This window comes from Scardinius erythrophthalmus (genome assembly GCF_964197995.2).
Source record: "Scardinius erythrophthalmus genome assembly, chromosome: 6".
NCBI classification, from domain to species: Eukaryota; Metazoa; Chordata; class Actinopteri; order Cypriniformes; family Leuciscidae; genus Scardinius; species Scardinius erythrophthalmus.
In genome coordinates, this window is record NC_138226.1 from 44,240,170 (window position 1) to 44,260,910 (window position 20,741).

At 38.9% G+C, this 20,741-nt stretch overlaps 3 protein-coding genes across 3 annotated transcripts in view; 1 reads left to right on the forward strand and 2 right to left on the reverse strand.

Moving 5' to 3' along the window:
• dip2a (disco-interacting protein 2 homolog A) overlaps positions 1 to 6,874 on the forward strand; it is a 179,322-nt gene extending 172,448 nt beyond the window's left edge. The window contains 5 exon segments of the mRNA XM_081368290.1: positions 1,127 to 1,184; positions 1,717 to 1,791; positions 1,932 to 2,106; positions 2,340 to 2,463; positions 5,049 to 6,874. Coding sequence (XP_081224416.1) covers positions 1,127 to 1,184; positions 1,717 to 1,791; positions 1,932 to 2,106; positions 2,340 to 2,463; positions 5,049 to 5,301 — 685 coding nt within the window. The 3' untranslated portion in view covers positions 5,302 to 6,874.
• Positions 6,860 to 12,280, reverse strand: LOC308692358 (sacsin-like). Its single transcript, XM_081368294.1, has one exon. The coding sequence runs from the start codon at positions 9,721 to 9,723 to the stop codon at positions 7,258 to 7,260; it is 2,466 nt and encodes an 821-aa protein (XP_081224420.1). The 5' UTR covers positions 9,724 to 12,280; the 3' UTR covers positions 6,860 to 7,257.
• LOC308692354 (sacsin-like) overlaps positions 9,985 to 20,741 on the reverse strand; it is a gene marked incomplete at its 3' end in the record, with an annotated part of 39,457 nt that continues 28,700 nt past the window's right edge. Inside the window, exons 6-8 of the mRNA XM_081368289.1 lie at positions 18,426 to 19,854; positions 18,250 to 18,338; positions 9,985 to 18,167 (exon numbers count right to left, since the gene is read on the reverse strand). Coding sequence (XP_081224415.1) covers positions 9,985 to 18,167; positions 18,250 to 18,338; positions 18,426 to 19,854 — 9,701 coding nt within the window. The remainder of the gene's footprint in view (positions 18,168 to 18,249; positions 18,339 to 18,425; positions 19,855 to 20,741) is intronic.

Below are 20,741 nucleotides of genomic sequence, written 5' to 3' on the forward strand. Positions count from 1 at the left end.
GTGTTAGGTTCTTCTTGTGTTGATGTTGTATTGTAAAACACTTGAGCTGATATTGAGGTGGATACAGGTGAGGTTAGGACAGGTTTGGTGGTATGGGTCAGTTTAAGGGTGGGTTAACCTCCTGGGACCCAGGAATAGACTTTTGTCTACTGTAGTGGACATTATTTTTTAGTGAATTTCTCTGACATCATACATGTCACATGACCTGGGTGTCCTGTAAAGAGCACATTCAGGGCTTTTCAGAGACACCAAATGTTTGGAGGTTTCACCATGAAAACAACTTCTCCTTGGTCTTTAAAAATGCCTGACATTTATTTAGTGATCTAATGTAGCACATGTATGGAAATATGATCATATATTGTAATTATATATCGGATTACTTTTCAAATTGTATTTCATAAACCAACATCTCATCAAAAAATGACTTTCTGTTACAAAACAGGGCATTGATTTAATACATGTCCACTGTAGAGGACTACAAATCATGTTTATCAGGCATTTTGGGAGACACAATAAGATAATATGAAAAAAAAATTATACTTCAATATTCCTATGAAATATTAGATATTATTATTAAAATGTTGCTACTCCAATTATTACACTTCTTTTTTTCATTAAATGTTGCGCCAAAAACACATTAATGTGCAAATTAGATACAGTGTATAGATACATTGCATTGAATGGGAATATTCATTTATGGCCATTTTACCCACATATTGCATAAAGTAAAATGGTGTATCAATTCATTCGGTTATATCTTTCATAGCATAGTTGAGAATCATCTTTATACAAATATTGGTTAAAAAAAATCCTGAAACCCCAAAATGTATTGGTGATTGAAAAAAAAAAATCCCATTGTTTTTGCCAATACATATCATTTCATGTCAGTCCTGGTGTCCACTACAGAGGACATAGCATAACATTTGAATAAAATATCATTTTTCAAAAAAATGTTACCATTTGTTTCTTATGCTCTAAACAATGTGATGACATGGAAAAAAAAAACTAAATTCAAAAAACCTTTTTTTTCTGGGTCTCAAGGGGAAGGTCAGCAGTCTCATTATAGATGTAATTACAGAAATCTGTAATTATTATTGATCTCTGTCTCTTTTTTTACATTGCTCAGAGTGCGATTAGTCGAGAGAGGCTCACCACACAGTCTGCCACTGATGGAATCTGGGAAGGTGAGAATACAGAATATACTGTATATATAGTATGTTATCAATAAATATATAAACTAACAGTTTGAAATATTACTATTTTTTATGTTTTTGAAAAAAGTACTTTATTCTCATTTATTTGATAGAATATATAGTAAAAACAGTAATATAAATGTATTTTTTCTATTTGAATATATTGTAAAATATAAAATGTAATATAAACTGTAATTTATTCCTGTGATCAAAGCTGAATTCGTCACATGATCCTTCAGAAATTATTATAATATGCTGATTTGCTGCTCAAGAGACATTTCTGGTTATTATCAATGTCGGAAATAGTTGTGCTGCTTCATATTTATTTGAAAATATAAGATTTTTTTTTTGGCACATTATTTCGACAGTCCACTTTAGACATTTTACTAACTATGTTAGTATAAGTTGACATGTAGTTGCAAAGTTAATTATTGTCAGTAGAATGTCTAAAGTGGACAATTGAAATAAAGTGTTACATATTTTATATACTATATTAACTTCTCATATTTCTCAACACACACAGATTCTGCCCGGGGTGAAGGTTATAATCGCCAACACAGAGACCAAAGGACCTCTAGGAGATTCTCATCTGGGAGAAGTGAGTTTCAAATATGGCAGCAAGTGCTACAAAATGCAGAGAACCACATGTGGCCTGTTACCAGAAGAAACTGTCAAAATGTCTCTGTATTATGTATCGTAATGTGTAGTGAGTTGATGCGACTGTATTAAAAAAAACAGATCTGGGTGAGCAGCCCCCATAATGCCACAGGATACTATACGGTTTATGGCGAAGAGGCGTTGCACGCGGACCACTTTAGCACCAGACTGAGCTTCGGTGACACGCAGACGGTCTGGGCTCGCACCGGATACCTCGGCTTCCTGCGGCGTACAGAGCTCACAGATGCCAGTGGAGGTACTGTATACATGAGATCAAAACCAAACACACTAGTGTCCCTTTTCAGGATATTTCTGAGGTGACTTTTCTATTCTCAATAAAAAGCTGATTCGCTGTACACCCTGACAAATTTAATAGCTACATTTTGTATTTAGTTTTAATTCATTTTTTGCTGTGCACTCATATCAGTAATGACAGAACAATCAGTTGTGTCGTCCAATAAATCAATGATGTTTTGCATGTTATTCCAGAGAGACACGATGCCTTGTATGTGGTTGGGTCTCTGGATGAGACTCTAGAGCTGCGGGGAATGCGTTACCATCCCATTGATATTGAAACGTCTGTAATAAGATCACACAAGAGCATTGCAGAGTGGTAAGCAATATTTTTAAAATGTTTTCCTTGTACCTCATAGAATTGGGTTTTAATGGATCAACCTTTTATGTAACAGTAATAATATTACAGCAGATTGGTTTAATCTTATATCTTTAACTGTAATATAGAGTTTTATTACATTAGAACATTAGATTTTTTTTTCTTTTTCAGTTCATCCATGACACTAGCTTAAAAATACTATTCTTAGTTCTGTAAAGCCTACTGTATCTGATAAATAGCCAATAAAATAATCAACATGATCAAAAACAGGTTGAAAGACCTTTCACACACAATCTACTACTGTACATGCCTTTTGTCGTCTGAATGATAGTTAAGACTTATTTAGCAAGTAAAAGTCCTTTAGTTTAATTGTAAAAACGTCCACCTTCAGCCCGTGGTTCATCAGCACCAAATTGCAGCTTTCTAGTAATCCTGAAGACCTTGATTCGCTTGTTCAGGTGTTTGATTAGGGTTGAGAACCCTTGCTTTACAGGGTTATCAGTATCTTTGACTTGCAAAAATATCAAAACATTGTTCAGACAAGTTACTTTTCCTTAGAAACAAAATTGCATAATTGAGTTAAAGAAAATATAAGAAACATGGATCTACAGTATTTGTGTTACCACAGAATAACTCATATTACAATACCTATTACCTATTATACTCGTATAACAAAACAGATGCTGTGGTATTTTTGACATCTTAAGGTTCCAAAGCAATATACAACATAATTATTGTTGGCCAGTCAAACACAGTGCACACCAAAACACGTGTTCTTACACACAAATGGACCAGTTCTAACACTGATAACTAGATAGTTCCCTATCTGTCAGTCACGTCAGAACAGACTGACCAATTGGATTCCCACCTGAGAGCCCAATCACCTTTGAGTGGTAACAAAACAAGCCAATGCACATTGGCAAGTGAGATTTGCATCGCAAGCCACTCCCCGTCCATATGGGCATATAAGGCAGCATGCAACACTCACATCAAGCTTTCGCTTCGGAGTCGAGCAGATGTTGTTTTACTCTGCTCTTCAATCATTGTTTGAGTTAGCAGAACAAGAGGGAAGCTGTGACGGCGCGTTCAAGCGGAGGTCACATTCAATAAAAGAGCATTGCACAGATAAGTGCAGCGACTGTCCCCTTAGGTGCTTCAGCTTTGAAAGAGCAAATTTTTTCTAAAAGAGTAAACACTGGTGTGTCGTTGCATCTTTTTTAAGATGTCATTCCACCGGTGTGTTTCTGGTTTCAGTAGTTTCCTGGCCCTGTTTAACAGCCACGATCACTACCCAATGCGTCTGGGCCATAAGCACGCTGAAGTAGCGTTCGTTGGTGAGTTATGCTCCCAATTGCAGGAAAATGACCATTGCGATGTTGAGAATGAGACTCATATGCCTTGAAAAATGTGGAGTCCCCCCTGCTATTCCCCGATCTGGTATCTCTGCCCCACAGTGAGCCACTTCGGCTCTCCTACCGGGTCAATCCCCACTGCCTTCCCACTCCTCTTTCGCATCGCAGGCTGTGATCTCAGGCGAGATCCCAATTTGTCAGTCTGTTCTGATATAACATCTCCGTTTCCTCCCTCAAGGTACGGAGGTTACATAAATAACCGAGACGTTTTGATACCATCCCTTGTGAAAAAGATACTTAAAGGAACATGCCACGGTTTTTTGAAATAGGGGTTATTCACAGTCTCCCCTACATTTAGATAGGTGGGCAAATGCATTTTTGTTTCAGTGCACGCATTGTTTTAGTCTGGCGCAGGCGAAGCACTGCTACTTGGGCGCAGAGATAGCGGATTTCAGGTGTTGCGTGATATCTCTGCGCCTAAGTTTTATTTATTTTTTGGATCACTTTTACTCACGACATGCTATCCAGCAACAAAGGATTCCATTCATTATGCTAAGCTAAGCTAGCGGCGGTGCTGCCAGACTAAGACAATGCGTGCACTGAGACAAAAAAGCGTTTGCCCACCTATCTAAATGTAGGGGAGACGGTGAATAAGCCCTATTTCAAAAAACAGTGGCGTGTTCCTTTAAGCATACTTTTAAAAAGAGTATTTACTTTAAAATAATAGCCTAGTGTAAACTCAATGTAATGTTCTCAGACACTTGACATTCAATTCAATTTAATGTTAATTGCAATTATATGAAAAGGTTTTGTTTAATTTGATATTAAATGCAATTAGCTTAGCTTTGACCCACTTAAGCAGGACTTAAGTGCATATTTATATGATATAATATATAAATAATTTCATGATTACTTCTGTTGTCTTTGAAATACTCTCTGTGATAATTAACCAAATGCCACAAATGCTGTTGATCAAGGTTCATTTAACTGGAAGCATTCTTTTAAGACTTCCTGAAGATTGAATCATCAGTAATGAAGTATTTTGTTCCATTGGTGGAGTGAATTCAGGTTCACTTTACAAGTCATCTCAATGGCAAAAAGTGTCCCAATCATCCTGAATTCACCCTTAGATTTTTATTTTTTATTTTTTTCAACAGCCATGTTTTGCAGTGTATGTAATCTGCTTTTTCCACCTAATTAAATATGCCTCCCATCTTCTTACTCTCTCCTCAGTGCTGTGTTCACATGGACTAATCTACTGGTGGTGGTAGTGGAGCTTGAGGGGTCAGAACAGGAAGCCCTGGACCTTGTTGCCCTGGTGACCAATGTGGTTCTGGAAGAGCACTATCTCATAGTAGGGGTTGTTGTGGTAGTGGACCCTGGAGTCATTCCTATCAACTCCAGAGGGGAGAAGCAGCGAATGCACTTGCGGGACGGCTTTCTCGCTGACCAGCTGGATCCCATATACGTGGCCTACAATATGTGAGAATGTGTAATGTGGAGGAGGAACCAGATGCCAGAAAACTCTGCATATGCATATTTACAAAGGAAGCATTAGAGGAAAGTTTGGACATTCTTGCCTCTTCCTCCACACACATGAAGATTCCTTGATGGAGCTATGCAGTTTATTTTTTATATCAAACTGTCAGAATGCCTTGAAAATAAAACTCTGATTCAGTGGTCAGGGCAAATGACTTGATTTCATCTCCTGTTTTCTTGTGCGACACAATTGAGTTCAGTTCTTATTCAAGCACACTCGTTCTGCACATACGACACATGCGTGTTGAATGTTCCCTGTGTGTGAGGAGGACCGGCCCAAATGGGTAGAGGAGTGCCTGATGTCAAAAGCAGGATCCAGATTCTAGGACCATTGAATTTTCAAGGGCATGTGAAAATGTGTAATGCATTTCATTTCACAGAATTACTGTTGTAGCTGAAAAAAATTTACAAACCCAAGTTTTGTTTGGTTTGTTCATTTTACATCAACACGCAAATCTTTGATAAATGTTTTACCCGGAGAACGAATGGCAATAAGGAAATGGATATCGGAGTCTTTGTTTTCAAGAAAGCAGTACTGAAGGTGTGCTGTGGATATGCTGCTCGACAAATTCACAAGCTTATGCATTCCCAGCTAGTGTTTCAACATGAGCCTTAAATATTTTCATACGCCTGTGGATTGTTTGCAATTTGTATTTCCCCATTCATTAAACCCATTCATGTATGAGCTTTTAGACTGTGCAGGATAGGAATCAGGGTAATAAATGTATAGATGAAGAGTCTTATTCAGGTAACTAAGTCCCAATCTGAAAAATATTTCTACTCAAATTTACATTTACAGCAGTTGTCATTTATTTTTATTTTTTTTACACTGTATGACCATTCACAAGTAGTTTATCTTCTATTCCTGCAGAAGGTGACATTTTTAGTCTCCTACATATTACTGATTGAAAAGAAAGTATCCTTTTCCCTTAATTCATTAAAACATACCTAACAGATGGGACCGGTATTTCAGGAAAAACTGACCACTGCAGATGAGGGCTTTTGATTTTTCTTTTCATTACTGTGTTAAAGAGTGATAATTGCTTGTATTTTCAGACGCACTGTACACCGCGTTGGCCAGCACTGTATAGACCACTTCTAACAATGCTTGCTTTCTTTTATTGTGCTCACTACGTAAAGGATAGGCGATATGCCTGCTGTAATTATGTACAGAATTTGTTTAATAAGTTATTACTGGGACACCAGAAACATATGAATACGCTTGGCATGGTTTTTGCAGTGGCATGGAGGAAACCAGATGCTGCTCAAATCGAAGTTTCATTTCTTGATCAAACAGTAAGGAGAACAACATGAGTCACTATTCATGTAATATTTTATATTGCAATTGACTCAAGAAATGGTTTTGCTGCAAAGATTGTAAAGCACATACAGCATCTGTATCGCAGGAGGATTGTGTAACTGGTAATGTTCATTTTATTTGCAGTTCTGTCATTTAGTGAATATTTGGTTGACACAGCTTTTGACTTCTATTAATATTTCTTAATAAAAACCATACTTTTAAATGATTGGCATTGAAACGTTTATTCTATTGTCATTTTTAATACAGAGTTCACAGACATCTTTATCCAAAGTAATTTACATTGCATTCAAGATTTACATTTATTTCATGCTTTCCCTGGGAATCAAACCCATTACATCAGCAGTGCTCTACTGTTTGCTACAAGAATGTCCAGTATACAATAATATAAATGCAAAATAAGCTATAATAGTAAGCAAGAAGAGAAGCAGACTTATAATTATCAAAACATGATTACAAAGTTATAAGAATTTCCAGTATGCATGGTAGCAGTACTAAACATAAAAAAAAAGAAGATAAGTATTGTTACTTGAAAAGATCCTCATGGTCGTCTCAGAGGAACATAGTCGATAGTTTCAAGCTACTTCAAGAAATGTATTCTTCTATTTTTTCTAAAAGCTTTGTTGCAATATCCAGTGCACTTCTAGCATTATCGAAGCTGAACTGCTTGTTTGGAATGTGAGGAAATTGGTGATAGTTCGGATACTGAGTTTTTTTGCCATCAACACCAAGTTCAGTCAGTTGCCTCACAGTGTTTGGTAAAGAAGTCAACTGTGAGCTGTAATGGGACACCTGCTGAGCAAGGCTAGTTATTGAGCAGTTGTTGGGATGCTCTCCACTTCTCCTGTACATTGCTGCTATCAGGGCTTTTTCCACAGCCTGATGCACCTTAAACAGACACCACTCTGAGCAATCTCCTCCAGTGTCATTGTGAGCTGCTCTGATGTCACATTGAGCCTGTTCATACCAGCGCTTTGCCTCTCCTGTGTTTGGCCTTGGTGTTTCTCTGTGGTATGACCAAAAGTTATAGTGTCTTCTAGAGTAGTTCTGATAGAACCTCTCGCGTCCCCTCCTGTGGCTTCGTGCCTCTGTGTTCCACGTGTCATAGAAATCTCGAAAGTCTCTCCAGGTTGAGGATGTGCTATCTGCAGTTTTCCCTTGTTGTAGTTCCTCAATTCTTTTCTGCAGGTATTTGAAAGCCTCATTGGCAAGTTCTTCGTTGCCTGGATTCTTGTCTGGATGCCACCGGAGGTAGAGACGTTTGAGGGCTTTTTGTCTGTCCTCACTTGACATATTCCAGATTTCATTTAAGCTTTGGTCAATTTCTCTTTTGATCTCTTCAAATGTCCCTGGAAAGACTCTTTTGGGTGGAGGCCTGGATGTCAAAAGACGCTCTATATCTGTGCAAGTGGACCCTGTGTTGGGTGGAGGCCTGGATGTCAAAAGACGCTCTATATCTGTGCAAGTGGACCCTGTTGACACATTTGCCTTCTTTTCTCGTTTAAATTGGTAAAGGTCAAGAGAGCTTACTTCAATGAAGTCATCACTGCCAACTTGTATTATATATCTGGCAGGACATTGTCTCATTTGTCCCAGTGAATCATCTAGTCGGTTGATAACAATGGCATAGAAATATTCACCGGATTCGTCCTTGCTGAAGCCAACATACTCTCCACTCTCAAAGTTGTTGAGGAAGTTCATATCAAGGCAGTCATGCCATTCTTCAGGTATGAGACATCCAGGTTTCGGTAAGGCATCATGTCCTTCCTCGAGGCCACTGTTATGAATGCCATGCTTTGCCAAGGTTTTCTCAACATCCCCCATGTTATCACACAGAAGAAGATGCCCAAGGACTAAGAGGCTTGAGGTGGTCAGACAGTTCTTTAGAAGAGCATTGATTTCTTTAGTAAGACACATATTAACTTCATTTACTACTTTTGGGACCATGTCATCGTTGTGTTTCAAGTAGAAACTGCATCCATCTTTCTTTCTTTTTACATAAACATCTGTCTCAGCCTTACTACCTTCAAGTGGCTCATGGTTTAACAGAAGTTTAGTCTGAAGAGTTTTGCAACAGATAATCTGAATCTTAGAAAATATTTCTTCACACTTTCCTGCAGCTTCAGACTGTGAAACCCCACCTTTGCTGTCTTCTCTGATGAGACAGACTAGACCATGAAGAAATGCAGCAGAAGACAAGTGTTTTTCAAACCAGCCACTAAATTCACATTCCCCTTCATCACAATATTGGACACTTGCTCCCTCCAGGTTTTCAGAAATTACATCCGAGAGAAATTTGGGGCGAACTTGCTGAGGAAGGAACTTCAACAATGTTTGATGTTCATAGTGATCATTTCCAAGATGACAGCAGTTTAATTTTTCCAGCAGTTTCAGCTTGGTTTCCAAAGGACCCTCGAGTCTTTCAGGCTGGAAGACTGTGTCGTTGAAAAACAAAGTGTTGGATTCATAGAGTCTTCCATCTGTTGATGGAAGATAAAGTGGGTTGTTTCGGAAACAGGTTTTGTTCTGTTCCTCTTTCAGCAGGCAAAATAGCTGTTGTACAACACGCTTCACAGTTTTCTGCTGATTTGCCTGAAGGCTTTCTTTGTCAGAACTATCAGAATAGATTTCTTGAAGAACAGTGATATATTGATTGACGGTGGGCCTCTCCTTTACACCGATCTTCTTGAGGAAATCTTCAAATTTCATATACTTTGATGGAATGCGGTACAAATAAGGCCTAAACTCAAGATCATCATGTAGCACAAGTGCTGTCTGCTTTGACTTCACAAGTTTTGTCCCGTTTTCCACCAAGATAATGGGGAGGTCTGAGAATAAAGAGGCATCAAAATGTATTGACTGCAGGTATGCGTATGATTTGCTAAATACTGCGTTTCTTGTTTCCAACAATGTGTTAGTGTCACACTGAGACCTACAGATGTTTTTCAGATTAGCAGCTATTTGTCCAAGGGTTGGAGTCTCCAAGGCTCCGACATCTGTCATTTTCTTTATGAGATGTGAAGAGTAGAATTCTGAAGGTAGGATTGGCATAGATGTCCATATCAGATAATGGTAATCATTGTCTCTGTCAATCAATGATCCACTGATTGCAACAACCTCCCTCTCTTGAGCAAAGGCCTTGTGATAATCACAAAGTTTTTGCTGAATTTTCACTGGAAATATGAATTTAATGTTAGCAACTCTGTTCAGTAATTTAGAGTTTTTGTCAATACTCTTTGACAAAACAGTCCTAAACAGGATATTTGATCTTTCCTTAAGAACATCTAGAGGAGTGCTGCCTCTAGTTTCAGATTAAATTTGTTTTGCAAACTGAATGATTTCCTCATCAGACACTTCATGTTTCAATCCAAGGTCCTTTAAGAGACAATGTGCTTCAGTTTGATTACCTTGGAAATTGTCCCAAAACTTTTCTGGCACAAATCTCTCTTTTGGAAGCATTACCCTGTAAAGGTGTACATTGTCATCATAGAAGTATGAAGCCACCTGAAGAGAGCCATGGATGTCTCTAATAAATCTGACGTCTCTCATTGCAGAGACAATCCTGGGGTCCACTGGTATAAATTTCACTAACAACCGCATTAAATCAAGAAGCTTGGCCTCTTTCATCATGCGCACAAAAGGAAGAATAAACTGTACACAGAACTCCAGATCATCTAGAATCCGAATGCCTAGAATTTCTGACAATTCTAAGTTTATCCAGGTGTGCTTAAGGAAAATACAGTCACATCCATCGACATGGTACAAATTTGGGAAATCATTCTGATGCTTAGAATTTAGAATGAATATGATTCTGTGTAAATCAATCCTTTCCCGTTTTCCTGTTATTGACTCAAACAGGGGCAAGGACTTGAGCATCTTCACATGTACACTCTTCTTTTTGGAATCTCTGATCCCATTCTGTAAGAAGCGTTGAAGATCTACACATTCATCTTTTGAGAGCTCCTCAAACTGGGAATGAGGTACTCGATAAACCTCTTCTAAAACAGCATTGCTGTCTCCTGTTTGCAGGAGTTCTGGATTCATATACTTGAAAAGTAAGTCTTTGAAATCAATGAAAAACCTGATGTTTAATTTCATGAACCCCAGTTTTATGAGAATGGAAGCGATTTTTTCATCTGGCTTCAGAATCACTTTTGATACGTTTCCCATTGTTTGTAAGAAATGATTGCTATTTTGACTGGGGCAAATGACTGGTAAAATAGGACTGTCATCGAAGTGCTTTTTTATCTCACTGTAGATATTCATCTTTTCATTTTGGTAGAATTGCTCTTGATCCTCAAAGAAGCTCCATAAAGTTTTCAGCCATTTGATCGTCTCTGTCTCCGCTTTGTACAGCTGGCACCTTTGATCAGGTAATGACTGACTGAGGAGTTGAGCAAGTTTCGATTTCAAATATTCAGCTGCCATGGCAATTTTTAAGTCCTTAATAAACTTTCCGTTCTGTAGAATTTGAATGTGATTTCTAATGACATCAATATCTGCAAACAGTTTGTGGTGTTCTTGAAAAAGACTGCTAAATTTTGATATCAGCTTTGGAGATTTAGAGTCAAAAACTCTTAAGATCTGATCTTCTGTGAGGAGAAGAGGCAGTCCATTGAGGTCATGGACATTTTTCTCATTGGTATTTGTCAAGCAGAAGCTCAGAAGTTTTGAACATCTTGTTTTGTTTTTGATCAAGGTCTGGTTGATGGGCAAAGGCAAACTACTGGTTGTCTGTGAAGGATCATTTAACAATCTTTGCTTCAAGAAGTTCATCACTGTTGAAGCGCTGACTTCTGTCACATTCACACCAGCTGCTTTAAAATGATTTTTTATTTCATTAATTTTGCAGGTGTTTGGCACTAATTTCATCCCGATGTCATCTAAAATTTGGAAAATTCTTTCATGGTCATCAGTTGAAAAATATGGACAATCTGCTGAATGTGGTTTAGATGGACTGCACCAGGTAACTGTGTATTTTTGTTGTGAAAGATATGATGACTCAACAGAAACAGCGTGTACAGTGGGTATGACTGGAAGATCACGTTGACTGATTGATCTATAGACCTCATGGATCATCTCATGCCAGACTTTGTCTACTTTCTGTGAAATGCATGGAAAGTAATTAAGGCAAGACGCCTCTAGTTGTGACTTGAGGGATACAAGAGCTTTAGGTGTATCCTTCTTTATGAATGAACACAGACATAACAGGAGATCTGCATAGAGAGGTGAAATTATGTTTACTTTTACTGACTGGTTCCACTCAGTCTTCAGACTATCACCATCCTCTTTCCACAAGTCCCTTCTAGAAGAATCTACTTCAAAATTTGCATTCACATGAACTGGTAAACCAGTTTGTCCAGGTAAGGGTAAAGAACAAAATGCCCTGCCAGTAAATGTGTGGTTAAATGAGCTGCTCCAACATGCAGCCAGAGCAGCTTGAGGAACTTTAAAAGGATCTTGCTTGTTTTTCCTCTCATGGATTTGTTTTGAGAAACCAAAGCACTCTGCAATGACCCACTGACTTTGTTTAATTCCAGATGAGATTTTCACGGTGTAGATGGTTTTGCAGGGTTCAGCTGTTCCTGACATCAGGGATTCTCGAACATGGCTGTAAAAGTTTTCCTTGCTTACCATGTTCTTCTCTGTGTATGTCTTTTCAACACCAAAAAGACATTTAGTTTGTGTTCCATCTTCACTGATCTCCATGAACTGTATTTTTGTGATGTGTTTCAAGAAGAGAATAAGTCCTTCAGGATCTTCAGTCAAGGCATAGTAAAGTTCCTTCATGTCACGATCTGTGACTGTGTGTCTAGATATTTCAGATTTTTCTGCCATTTTCTCTGTCCTGAGAGGGAGTCTGAACATGGTTCCAGAATTGAGTGGAAACATTTCTGGAAGAAAGGTATGATAAACATCCTCAAAAGAATTTTTAAATTCGGCTTCCATTGAAAACATGCAGCCTGGGGACTGTTTTGTTACATTTTCCACGTATTTTAGATTTGGATCAGAAATGCAAAGCCATTTGTCACCGGTTAGGATAGATGGACAATCTGTCAGATGATACACAGAATTGAAGCCAAGTCCATATTTTCCAGTTCTGCCTAAAGTGCCATGTTTTCCTCCTTCCCCCAGCTGCTGAATCCCTTGCAGATCATCATCAGAAAATGTTCTGTTGTTGTACACACAAAGAGCCGGGCCTTGAACCAGTTCCCATTTCTCCCCAAAAATCTTTTTTGTCTTATGTTTTCTTTTGTCCCACACAAAGTGTATTTCTGTTGCCTGTGCATCATCAGCATTTTGAATGAGCTCTTTCAGAATATCCTTTTTAGAGGGATATGCATCAATTATATTTTTAATTCGGACAGTTAATTTCTCAGTTTGTCCAAACTCTTTGGCATCTAGGGAAAACCCACTGACCAAATGATTCTTCAGAGTATGGTGTCTTGTTGTCATTACACCAAAATGACAGGCCACAGGCCGAGGTATCAGATCATGGGCGAGCTTGACACCAGCTGAGACAGGCATCCATGGGCTGTCATTAAATCTCAGCTCTTTAGAAGATGTCAACACTCCTCTCTCATCAGGCATGAGACAGTTTGTAAGCTTTTCTTCTTTGATTTTGTATAGCCCATTTATGAGTATTGCAACACACTTATGGAGGTCTGACATGGAAAGAGGGAGAGATCCATTTAAAGCCTTAATTTTATGAAGTGCAGCAACATATTGTTCTTTTGTGAACTGTTTTTTGATGCCAAGGTAATCCCAGAGCCTCTCAAATTTGGAGAAGATGACTGGAAGCACATAGAGGTATGGTTTCTCCTCAAATTCTGTACTTCTGGCCACTGACCTCACATTTACAAATTGATTCTCAATGAAAATGAATGGGAAGGATTTTGCATGCTCAATAATGGGATTGGGATCTTTCTGTTCCAACAAGTAATTGTTGAGATACGCATAGCAAGAGTAAGCCATGTTGAAGAGAACAGTATTTTCAAATGCATTGCAGTGTTGGTGTGCTTTTAACAGCTGCTGAAGCACCGTCTCAACTGGTGGATTTGTCAGTACTTTCAATTTTTGGAGAACTGGATCATAATTGTGTATTTGAAGGTTTGAATGATCAACTGTGAATCCAGTCATGCTTACTAAATTGAGACAACTGTCACTGTAAACTTCAGAAGGTTTTTTAAGAACGGTGGCGTTCTTGTTTTGCTGAACTAAAGGAACTAAGGCAGGAAGGAATGGTATTTGAGACAGTGTGTGCCAGTGCAGAGATTTACCATCTTCTGAGGAGTCTTTCATTGAATCCACAAGGCACTGAAGACGTTTATGATATTCAGATTTATCCTGTTGCCAAAACCTGGATATCTTCCCTGCTCTTTCTATGATGTCCTCTAAAGGGAGGTGGTCACTCAGCATTCCCAAACCTGAAAGTCGTTGAATCCTTTTTGGAGAGAAAAAGTCATTTTCTGTTCCTTCAAGAAAGCGTCCTTCCTTAAGTTCATACAAACAAGCCATTTTGCCGGAAGGATTCACAAGTCGCTTGATTAACTGAAGCTTCTTACAACTCTGTGTTGGAATACAAGGGTAGCTTTTCAGTAGGTCATCAACAGCTGGATCATTCAAGTCAATGGCATTCAGCACAAGAGTATTTCTGCTGTGTGTGTCCACAGAACTCAAGTTCTCAAAAACAATTTTGTAAAACTCAGGCCAGTTGATTGTTCTCTGTTTTACCTCTGGCTTGAAGCCACAGTCGTTGAAACTCTGTCTTACCCATGATGGGAGAGAAACAACACTGGAATATGAAGCTCCCAAGCTCAAGAACACTTTCATTGCAATGTCTCCAATTACTCGGCTCTCCTCAATTTTTGGATTCAGAAATCTCACGTTGTCCATAGAACACCAATTATGTCCATTGCTGAAAAGCTCCAGAGATTTGCCATTGGCATTCTGCACAACTGCTGAGTAGAAAGACTCAACCATGGGTAAAAATGCTTTGCTTACTGTCTCTGTCTTAGGCCAGAATGTATGGAAGGAATAGTTCTGGATATGTCCATTTTGGGCCATTTTTTTCAGCTCAAGCAGTGTAGTGATGTAAGCAGAGGTTACAGCATCTTTCAGTAGAGCTTTGTTCCACTCAGACTTCACTCCTTTTTCCCATAGACTTTTCCTATTTGATGTGACTGCAAAAGTTCCATTGACATGGACTGGAAGACCCGTCTCAATTGAGAGAGGAAGAAAGCAAAAAGCCTGGCCTTCATGCTTCAGGCTTTCATCAGGAGACCATGAATTCGTTTTTGCCTCTTTATGCAAAGGTACAGCTATACCTCCAATTGGAAATGAAAAAACAGGTTCTTGTTCAGTTCTTCTCTGGAACATTTGCAAAGAATCATGCGTCCCAAAACATGAGTACAAAAGCCAGTACTGAGTGAGGGATTTATCTGAGTTCTCCTGAACTATTTTAACAATGTGTGCTTTGTTGACATCAATAATGTTGTGGCATTTGATATCACTATTTCTGAAGGTGTTCGCAATCTCTTGTAGACGTGTGTCATTCGAGACAGCAATTGAATTCATGACTTCTCTGCATATTTTGAGAGGAGTCTGAATCTGATCATTCCATGGAGGAGTCGATGCGTTTTCAGGGACAATTTGAAGCGACATATATGTAATGCTCTTCAGAAATAGTAGGTGAGTTTGTGAATTGTCAGTCAAATGATTTTTAAAACTCCTAATTCGCTCCTCATCATATACCTTTGAACTGATCTCTGACTTGTTGGCCTCCTCCTGAGTGCGAAATGGTAATTTAATCAAGGTGCCATTGTAAGCTTTCTTGCTGTTTTGCACTGACAAATCACAATCAAAAATTCCTTCATAAGATTTAAACTGTCCAGGAAACCTTTTGTACAGTCGTTCCTGGAATGGGTCAAGTTTAATTCCTGGGTTTCCATTGCTGAGAATGTGCTTTTCCAAATGGGTGACATTTGGATCAAGTATGAGAAGGGTTTTCCCACTCAAAATCGAGGGAATATCACTCACATGATAAACAGCATTAAATCCAAGCCCAAACTTTCCAATCATCTCAACTTTTTTTTCTTTTGATGCTGACCCTACTTTGACAATGTTTCTCCAGTCTTCTTGTGAAAAAAGCTCATTGTTGAAGATCCAAAGGCATGGTCCATTGCAGAGAGCCATTCCATGATCAAAGAGAGTTTCCGGGGGCTCTTTGTGTTTTCTGAAGTCAAGGAGGAATTTACATGTGGTTGCCCCAGCATCCTCAGCATTTTGTAGGAGTTCTTTGAAAATGTCACTTTCTTCATCATACTCTTTCAGAATGTTTTTAATTCTTTGAGTAATTGGTTCAGATTGCCCACACTGTTCTATACCAAAGGAGTCTTGCCCTGCTTGTATGAGCTGTGGTTTTAAGATGCGAGTACTTAAGAATGGGACTTTCAACCATCTTGCAGTGATGGGTAAAACTTCTTCATGAATTACATAGAACTCCTCATTGTCTTGTATCAGGTCATCAAGTCCTTCAGCACTGATGTCACAGAAGACTGTTTTGGACAAAGACTGCAGAGTAAAGTTTTGATTTTGTGCCATGACAGGCACAGGGGTACTGTCCTTTAAAAGCTTCTCATTCTTTCGCATCCAGTCAAGAATGGCAATTGACACTTTAAGTTCTGTCAAGTCTCCATGAGGAGGATGCCTGCAGTCAATTCTTTGTTTTATGTCATGGATTATGTCTTCAATCTCTTCATCGGACAGTGTTTTCTTCACCCCAAATTTTGTTAGCAGGTTTTCATATTGCAAAAATTCTTCAGACACTTTCTTGATGTAGGGGCTTAGATCCAATTCAGGTGGATAGGCTAAAACTATATCTCCTGGACAGACAAACTCATGTTTATTCCATATCCAGGGGATGCTTTTTGTGTCCATTAAATCTGTGAAATTTCTCATGTTGTCTTGCATGAATTTGTAAATACTGTGTAGCTCGGTTTTAAACTGAAAATCTGAATTTGGGTTGACCATTGATCTCAGTGCAGAGAGGTTCTCCAAGACTTTTTTAGCAGGAGGGGGTTCATAAAGTCCAAGATTTTTGCAGACATGTCCTGTTAGCTCAGAGGTAAGTGGCATTACATATCCAACAATTGAAGAATACTTTGAATCCCGTACTTCAGTCGGCTTATACAGACCTCTCTTGAGATTTCTACAAATGCTTCCATTCAAGAACTTTGGATTTTCACAGGACACCCACTGCCTTTGCTTCAGCTCTTCTATCTGCGCCTTGGTGAATTTTGAAAGGAAATCATTCTCATTCAGGACTCGAACTAGAGTATGTGCTTTTTTGAATGCCTTATCTGGTAGGTGGGCAAAAAGCTTTTCAGTATGATTTATGACTTGGAGTATGTTTTCTGTTGATATTTGTTTTTGCTCTGTCCTTAGGCCAAGGCGCCGCAAACTCTGAAGCATTTCCTCTGTCTTTGTGTAAATAGGTGGGGGAAAGAAATCTGCCTCGAAAAGATCCTGAAATGTCCTGTTTCTTGGATCAAAAACATCTGAGGCGTGTTTGTGTTCTCCATGAGTTGTCTCAATAAATTTGAGCCTTTTAGTTTTCATGAGAAGCTGCTCACTTTGTGAGAGTAGAAGGCCACCATTAGTTAATATCCAGGTCATTACTGTCTGTTCCTCACCTTTTTTGAAAGAGGCTGTCTCAATAGAGTCAAGCAAACAAACAGCCAACTTAGCGGCATCTAAGAGTTCAATATTCAGAAGAGTCAAAAGTCTGCGGTCAGCTTCATTTGCACACTGTACAATGGTCTCAGGCATTGGCAGATCATTTGGAATGGCTGGTTTGGTGGTTGAAACAACTGCTTGCTTTGATTGAACTGCAATATATTTCCCAGACATCATTCTGAAGATTGGCAACATGGAAAGCAGGATCTTTTCAGCATTTGAGAGAGAATCCAAAGAAGAGAGGTACACTTTCAACTCCTCTTTTTCCTGTGATGAAGCAGAGGCAATACCTTTGATGACCTGATCTCTGTGTGAGTTCACAAAGACTTGTAGAACACTTCTTGGTGAAGCAGGAAGAACATACCTCTCAATGTCATGATGTCTAAGACACTCATCTCTTTTTATGACTGTACACCCCACCATTCCTAACACTTTCTGAACATGATCTGACAAGCTAGACGCTGTGCTTCTCTGAAAAATCAAAGTTGTGTTACTCTGCAACCTTGTCAACAATATAGAATTGCCTGAACTCTGTAGTGGCTCCAGTGGTATTAAAGGCACATCAATAAAGTTGTTTAACTCAATCAATTCAGTGTATAGAAACTTCCAGAATTCAGCCAGCCAGCTCTTTGGTGGATGATGATCTTCTGCTATTTTCCATGTCACATAACCTTGGGTCACCTTCCAGTCCATGGGTAAGTGCTTCTTGGTGAGTGCAACAACATGATTTGCATCCAATTCGATTATGTTGTATGTGCCTGAAAAAATAGTGAGACCAGTTTCACAAACATTTATGATGTTAATTTCATATTATCATAAGCATATAAACAGATTTCTTACTCTTTGTTGCTAGTTTCCTTAGCTGCATAGTACAAACATGGCTCAGATCGTTGGGTATAAATCTTTCTTTACAAAATGGCAGCAATGTTCTAAACAAAGAAAAAAGATATCATTAATACTTTAAAAACACAATATAAACACGCTAAACAATTAAAGTAGGAAAGAGACAACTTTACCGTGAAAACTTTTCATTGTCGATCAAAACAGTGTTCTGCACTTCATTGCTAAATGAAGTGAAGGTTCCATCACTGAGAGGCAGAAGCTTAAGACCTTGTAGCTCTGTGTACTTCTCATCACTGAGAGCAAATTCAAGAAGAGAGTATTTGTCATCTTTACTGAGGTTTTCAGCCTTACATCTGTGAAGGACATCTCTAACATAAGATGGAGTCACCCATGTCAAGGCATCATTTTCAGGGAAGATTTCTTGAACATCTTTCAAAATATGTTCTGGGACTGTGACCAGGTTCTCTCCTTCAGCAATCAATAATCTTGATATCGCAGACATTGTGTCACTACATATATTGTTGACTGGAAAAACTGCATCTGAGGGAGACACCCAGATTTTCTCATCTTTGGCAAGGTGAAAGATCTTGTATTCAATTAGACCCTTCAGAGTGTCTGTTGCAACTTCATGCCATCTGTCTTTATGTACAGTCTTGGATAGGTCAGGCCAGAGATTGTACACAGTGGCAGCAGGCAGGGTCGAGTTTCTGGATAACTGAATGGCATCGAGGATCATCATGAGATATACATGAGGAAGAATATCTTTTATAAGTAACTCATTCCACTTTGCAGACTCGTCATTCTTCTGATCCTCCTCTTGCCACTTAATGAACCTCCGATTATCTGTCAGGCCAAAGCAAGCATTGATGTGAATGGGAAGCCCAGTTTTGTTTGAGTCATTATTTGGAAGTGGCAGAAAGCAACTTAGTCGCCCATTGCAAAGTGATCTGTCGCCATCTATTCGAAAAGCTGCATCAACTTGAGGGTAGAAGCTCAGCTTACTGGCTAGAAAGTCAATCTCTGGTATATATCCATGTTTCAGAAGGCAAGGTGTCACAAGCCACTGGGACCTTGTTTCTTCCATTTGATGGGAAATGTGTGATAGCGTTTTGAAAAAAGTGTTTCTGTCAAACGATTCCTGCTTGACATGAGAAAGGTCAGTGTCAAATTGATTTGATGCTGAAACTTTTAGCCTATTGTTGCAGAAGCCATTGGTGTCAATATGCAGCAAAGTAATGGATGACACATTTCTCAGGAAAAGAAGACTGATGTCTGCATCAGCAATGAAACTGTCAAAAAGCTGTGTAACTTTTGTGGAGTCATACAAGTTATCTGAGATCTCAGAAGCCTCATTACGCAGAGGGAAACGGAAGAGCGTTCCTTTGAAGTATTGCTCCTCGCTGATGACCTTCTCCCAGGAACAACTGATGACATGACTGACTACATTTTGAAAGGGCTGGAACTGATCTCTCAAGTTCAAAAGGCTCTCTCTGTCCTCTTCGTCATCTAAAGACCATCGATAGCCTTCTTCATCATCTCCAAACATCTTCTTTTGAGGGTCAAAAATGGCCAGGTGTTCAGAACTGAATACACATGGCAAGTCTGTAAATAAACAATAATAATAATAATTTTAAATAGTGTTCCAAATCCCCATGTCAGAATCCGACACCTTAAGTATCCTGAGGGGCCGACACCTTAACCCCCTGGGGTCAGCTATCGCGCCGGCGTGATTTGCTCGCTTTTTTTCATATCAGTTCAAACGAGACTCAAAATACTCTGTTGACTTTGATCTTTCAAACAAGTTTCATACATCAATCTCTCCTGTTAAGTGTGTATTATTTTTGTGTATACTCACATTAAAAACAAAGTGTTGTGCTTTTTGCCAAATTAAGAAAAATAAACATGATGTGAGTTCTGCTTTCTCTCTGTCAGTGAAGTCAATTCTGAAACGCGGCCGAAAATGAACAATAACTCAGCAAATACTCAGTCAAACAGGCATACAGACACACAAGCATGAAGCTTGAATTCTCTTCTTTTGAATGAAGTAATTTATATAAAAAATCAAACATTCTCTGTTTATGTAATCTGTATGAAAAGAGAGAGATGTCAGTCGTACTCATCTCAGCTCATTAAGTATTAATGTGACCCCGCCCACGGAGAGCGCGCGCTATTCAAACTAGGGCTGAAACGATTAGTCGACATTGTCGACAACGTCGACAATAAAAAATTGTCGACAAAAATCTTTGTTGTCGAATAGTCGTTTGATCTCACGTGACCAATGTATGGGCCTGCAATATCGCGTTTTGACCGCTACGACGTTGTAGCGCTAGAGTGTAATGCAGCCGTTACAAATGCTTTTGGGTGGAAGAAAAAACAGCGCGAATTATATACAGAGTAAATAAACGGCGAATTATGGCGGAGTGTAAACGAGTTCGGACCAGTAAGGTATGGGAAAGTTTCACAAAACTGCCAACTAAAAATGCTGTCAT

What these genes read in the sequence shown, in the direction of transcription:
- LOC308692358 (XM_081368294.1), bottom strand. Translation starts at nt 9,723, where the DNA reads ATGCCAATCCTACCTTCAGAATTCTACTCTTCACATCTCATAAAGAAA.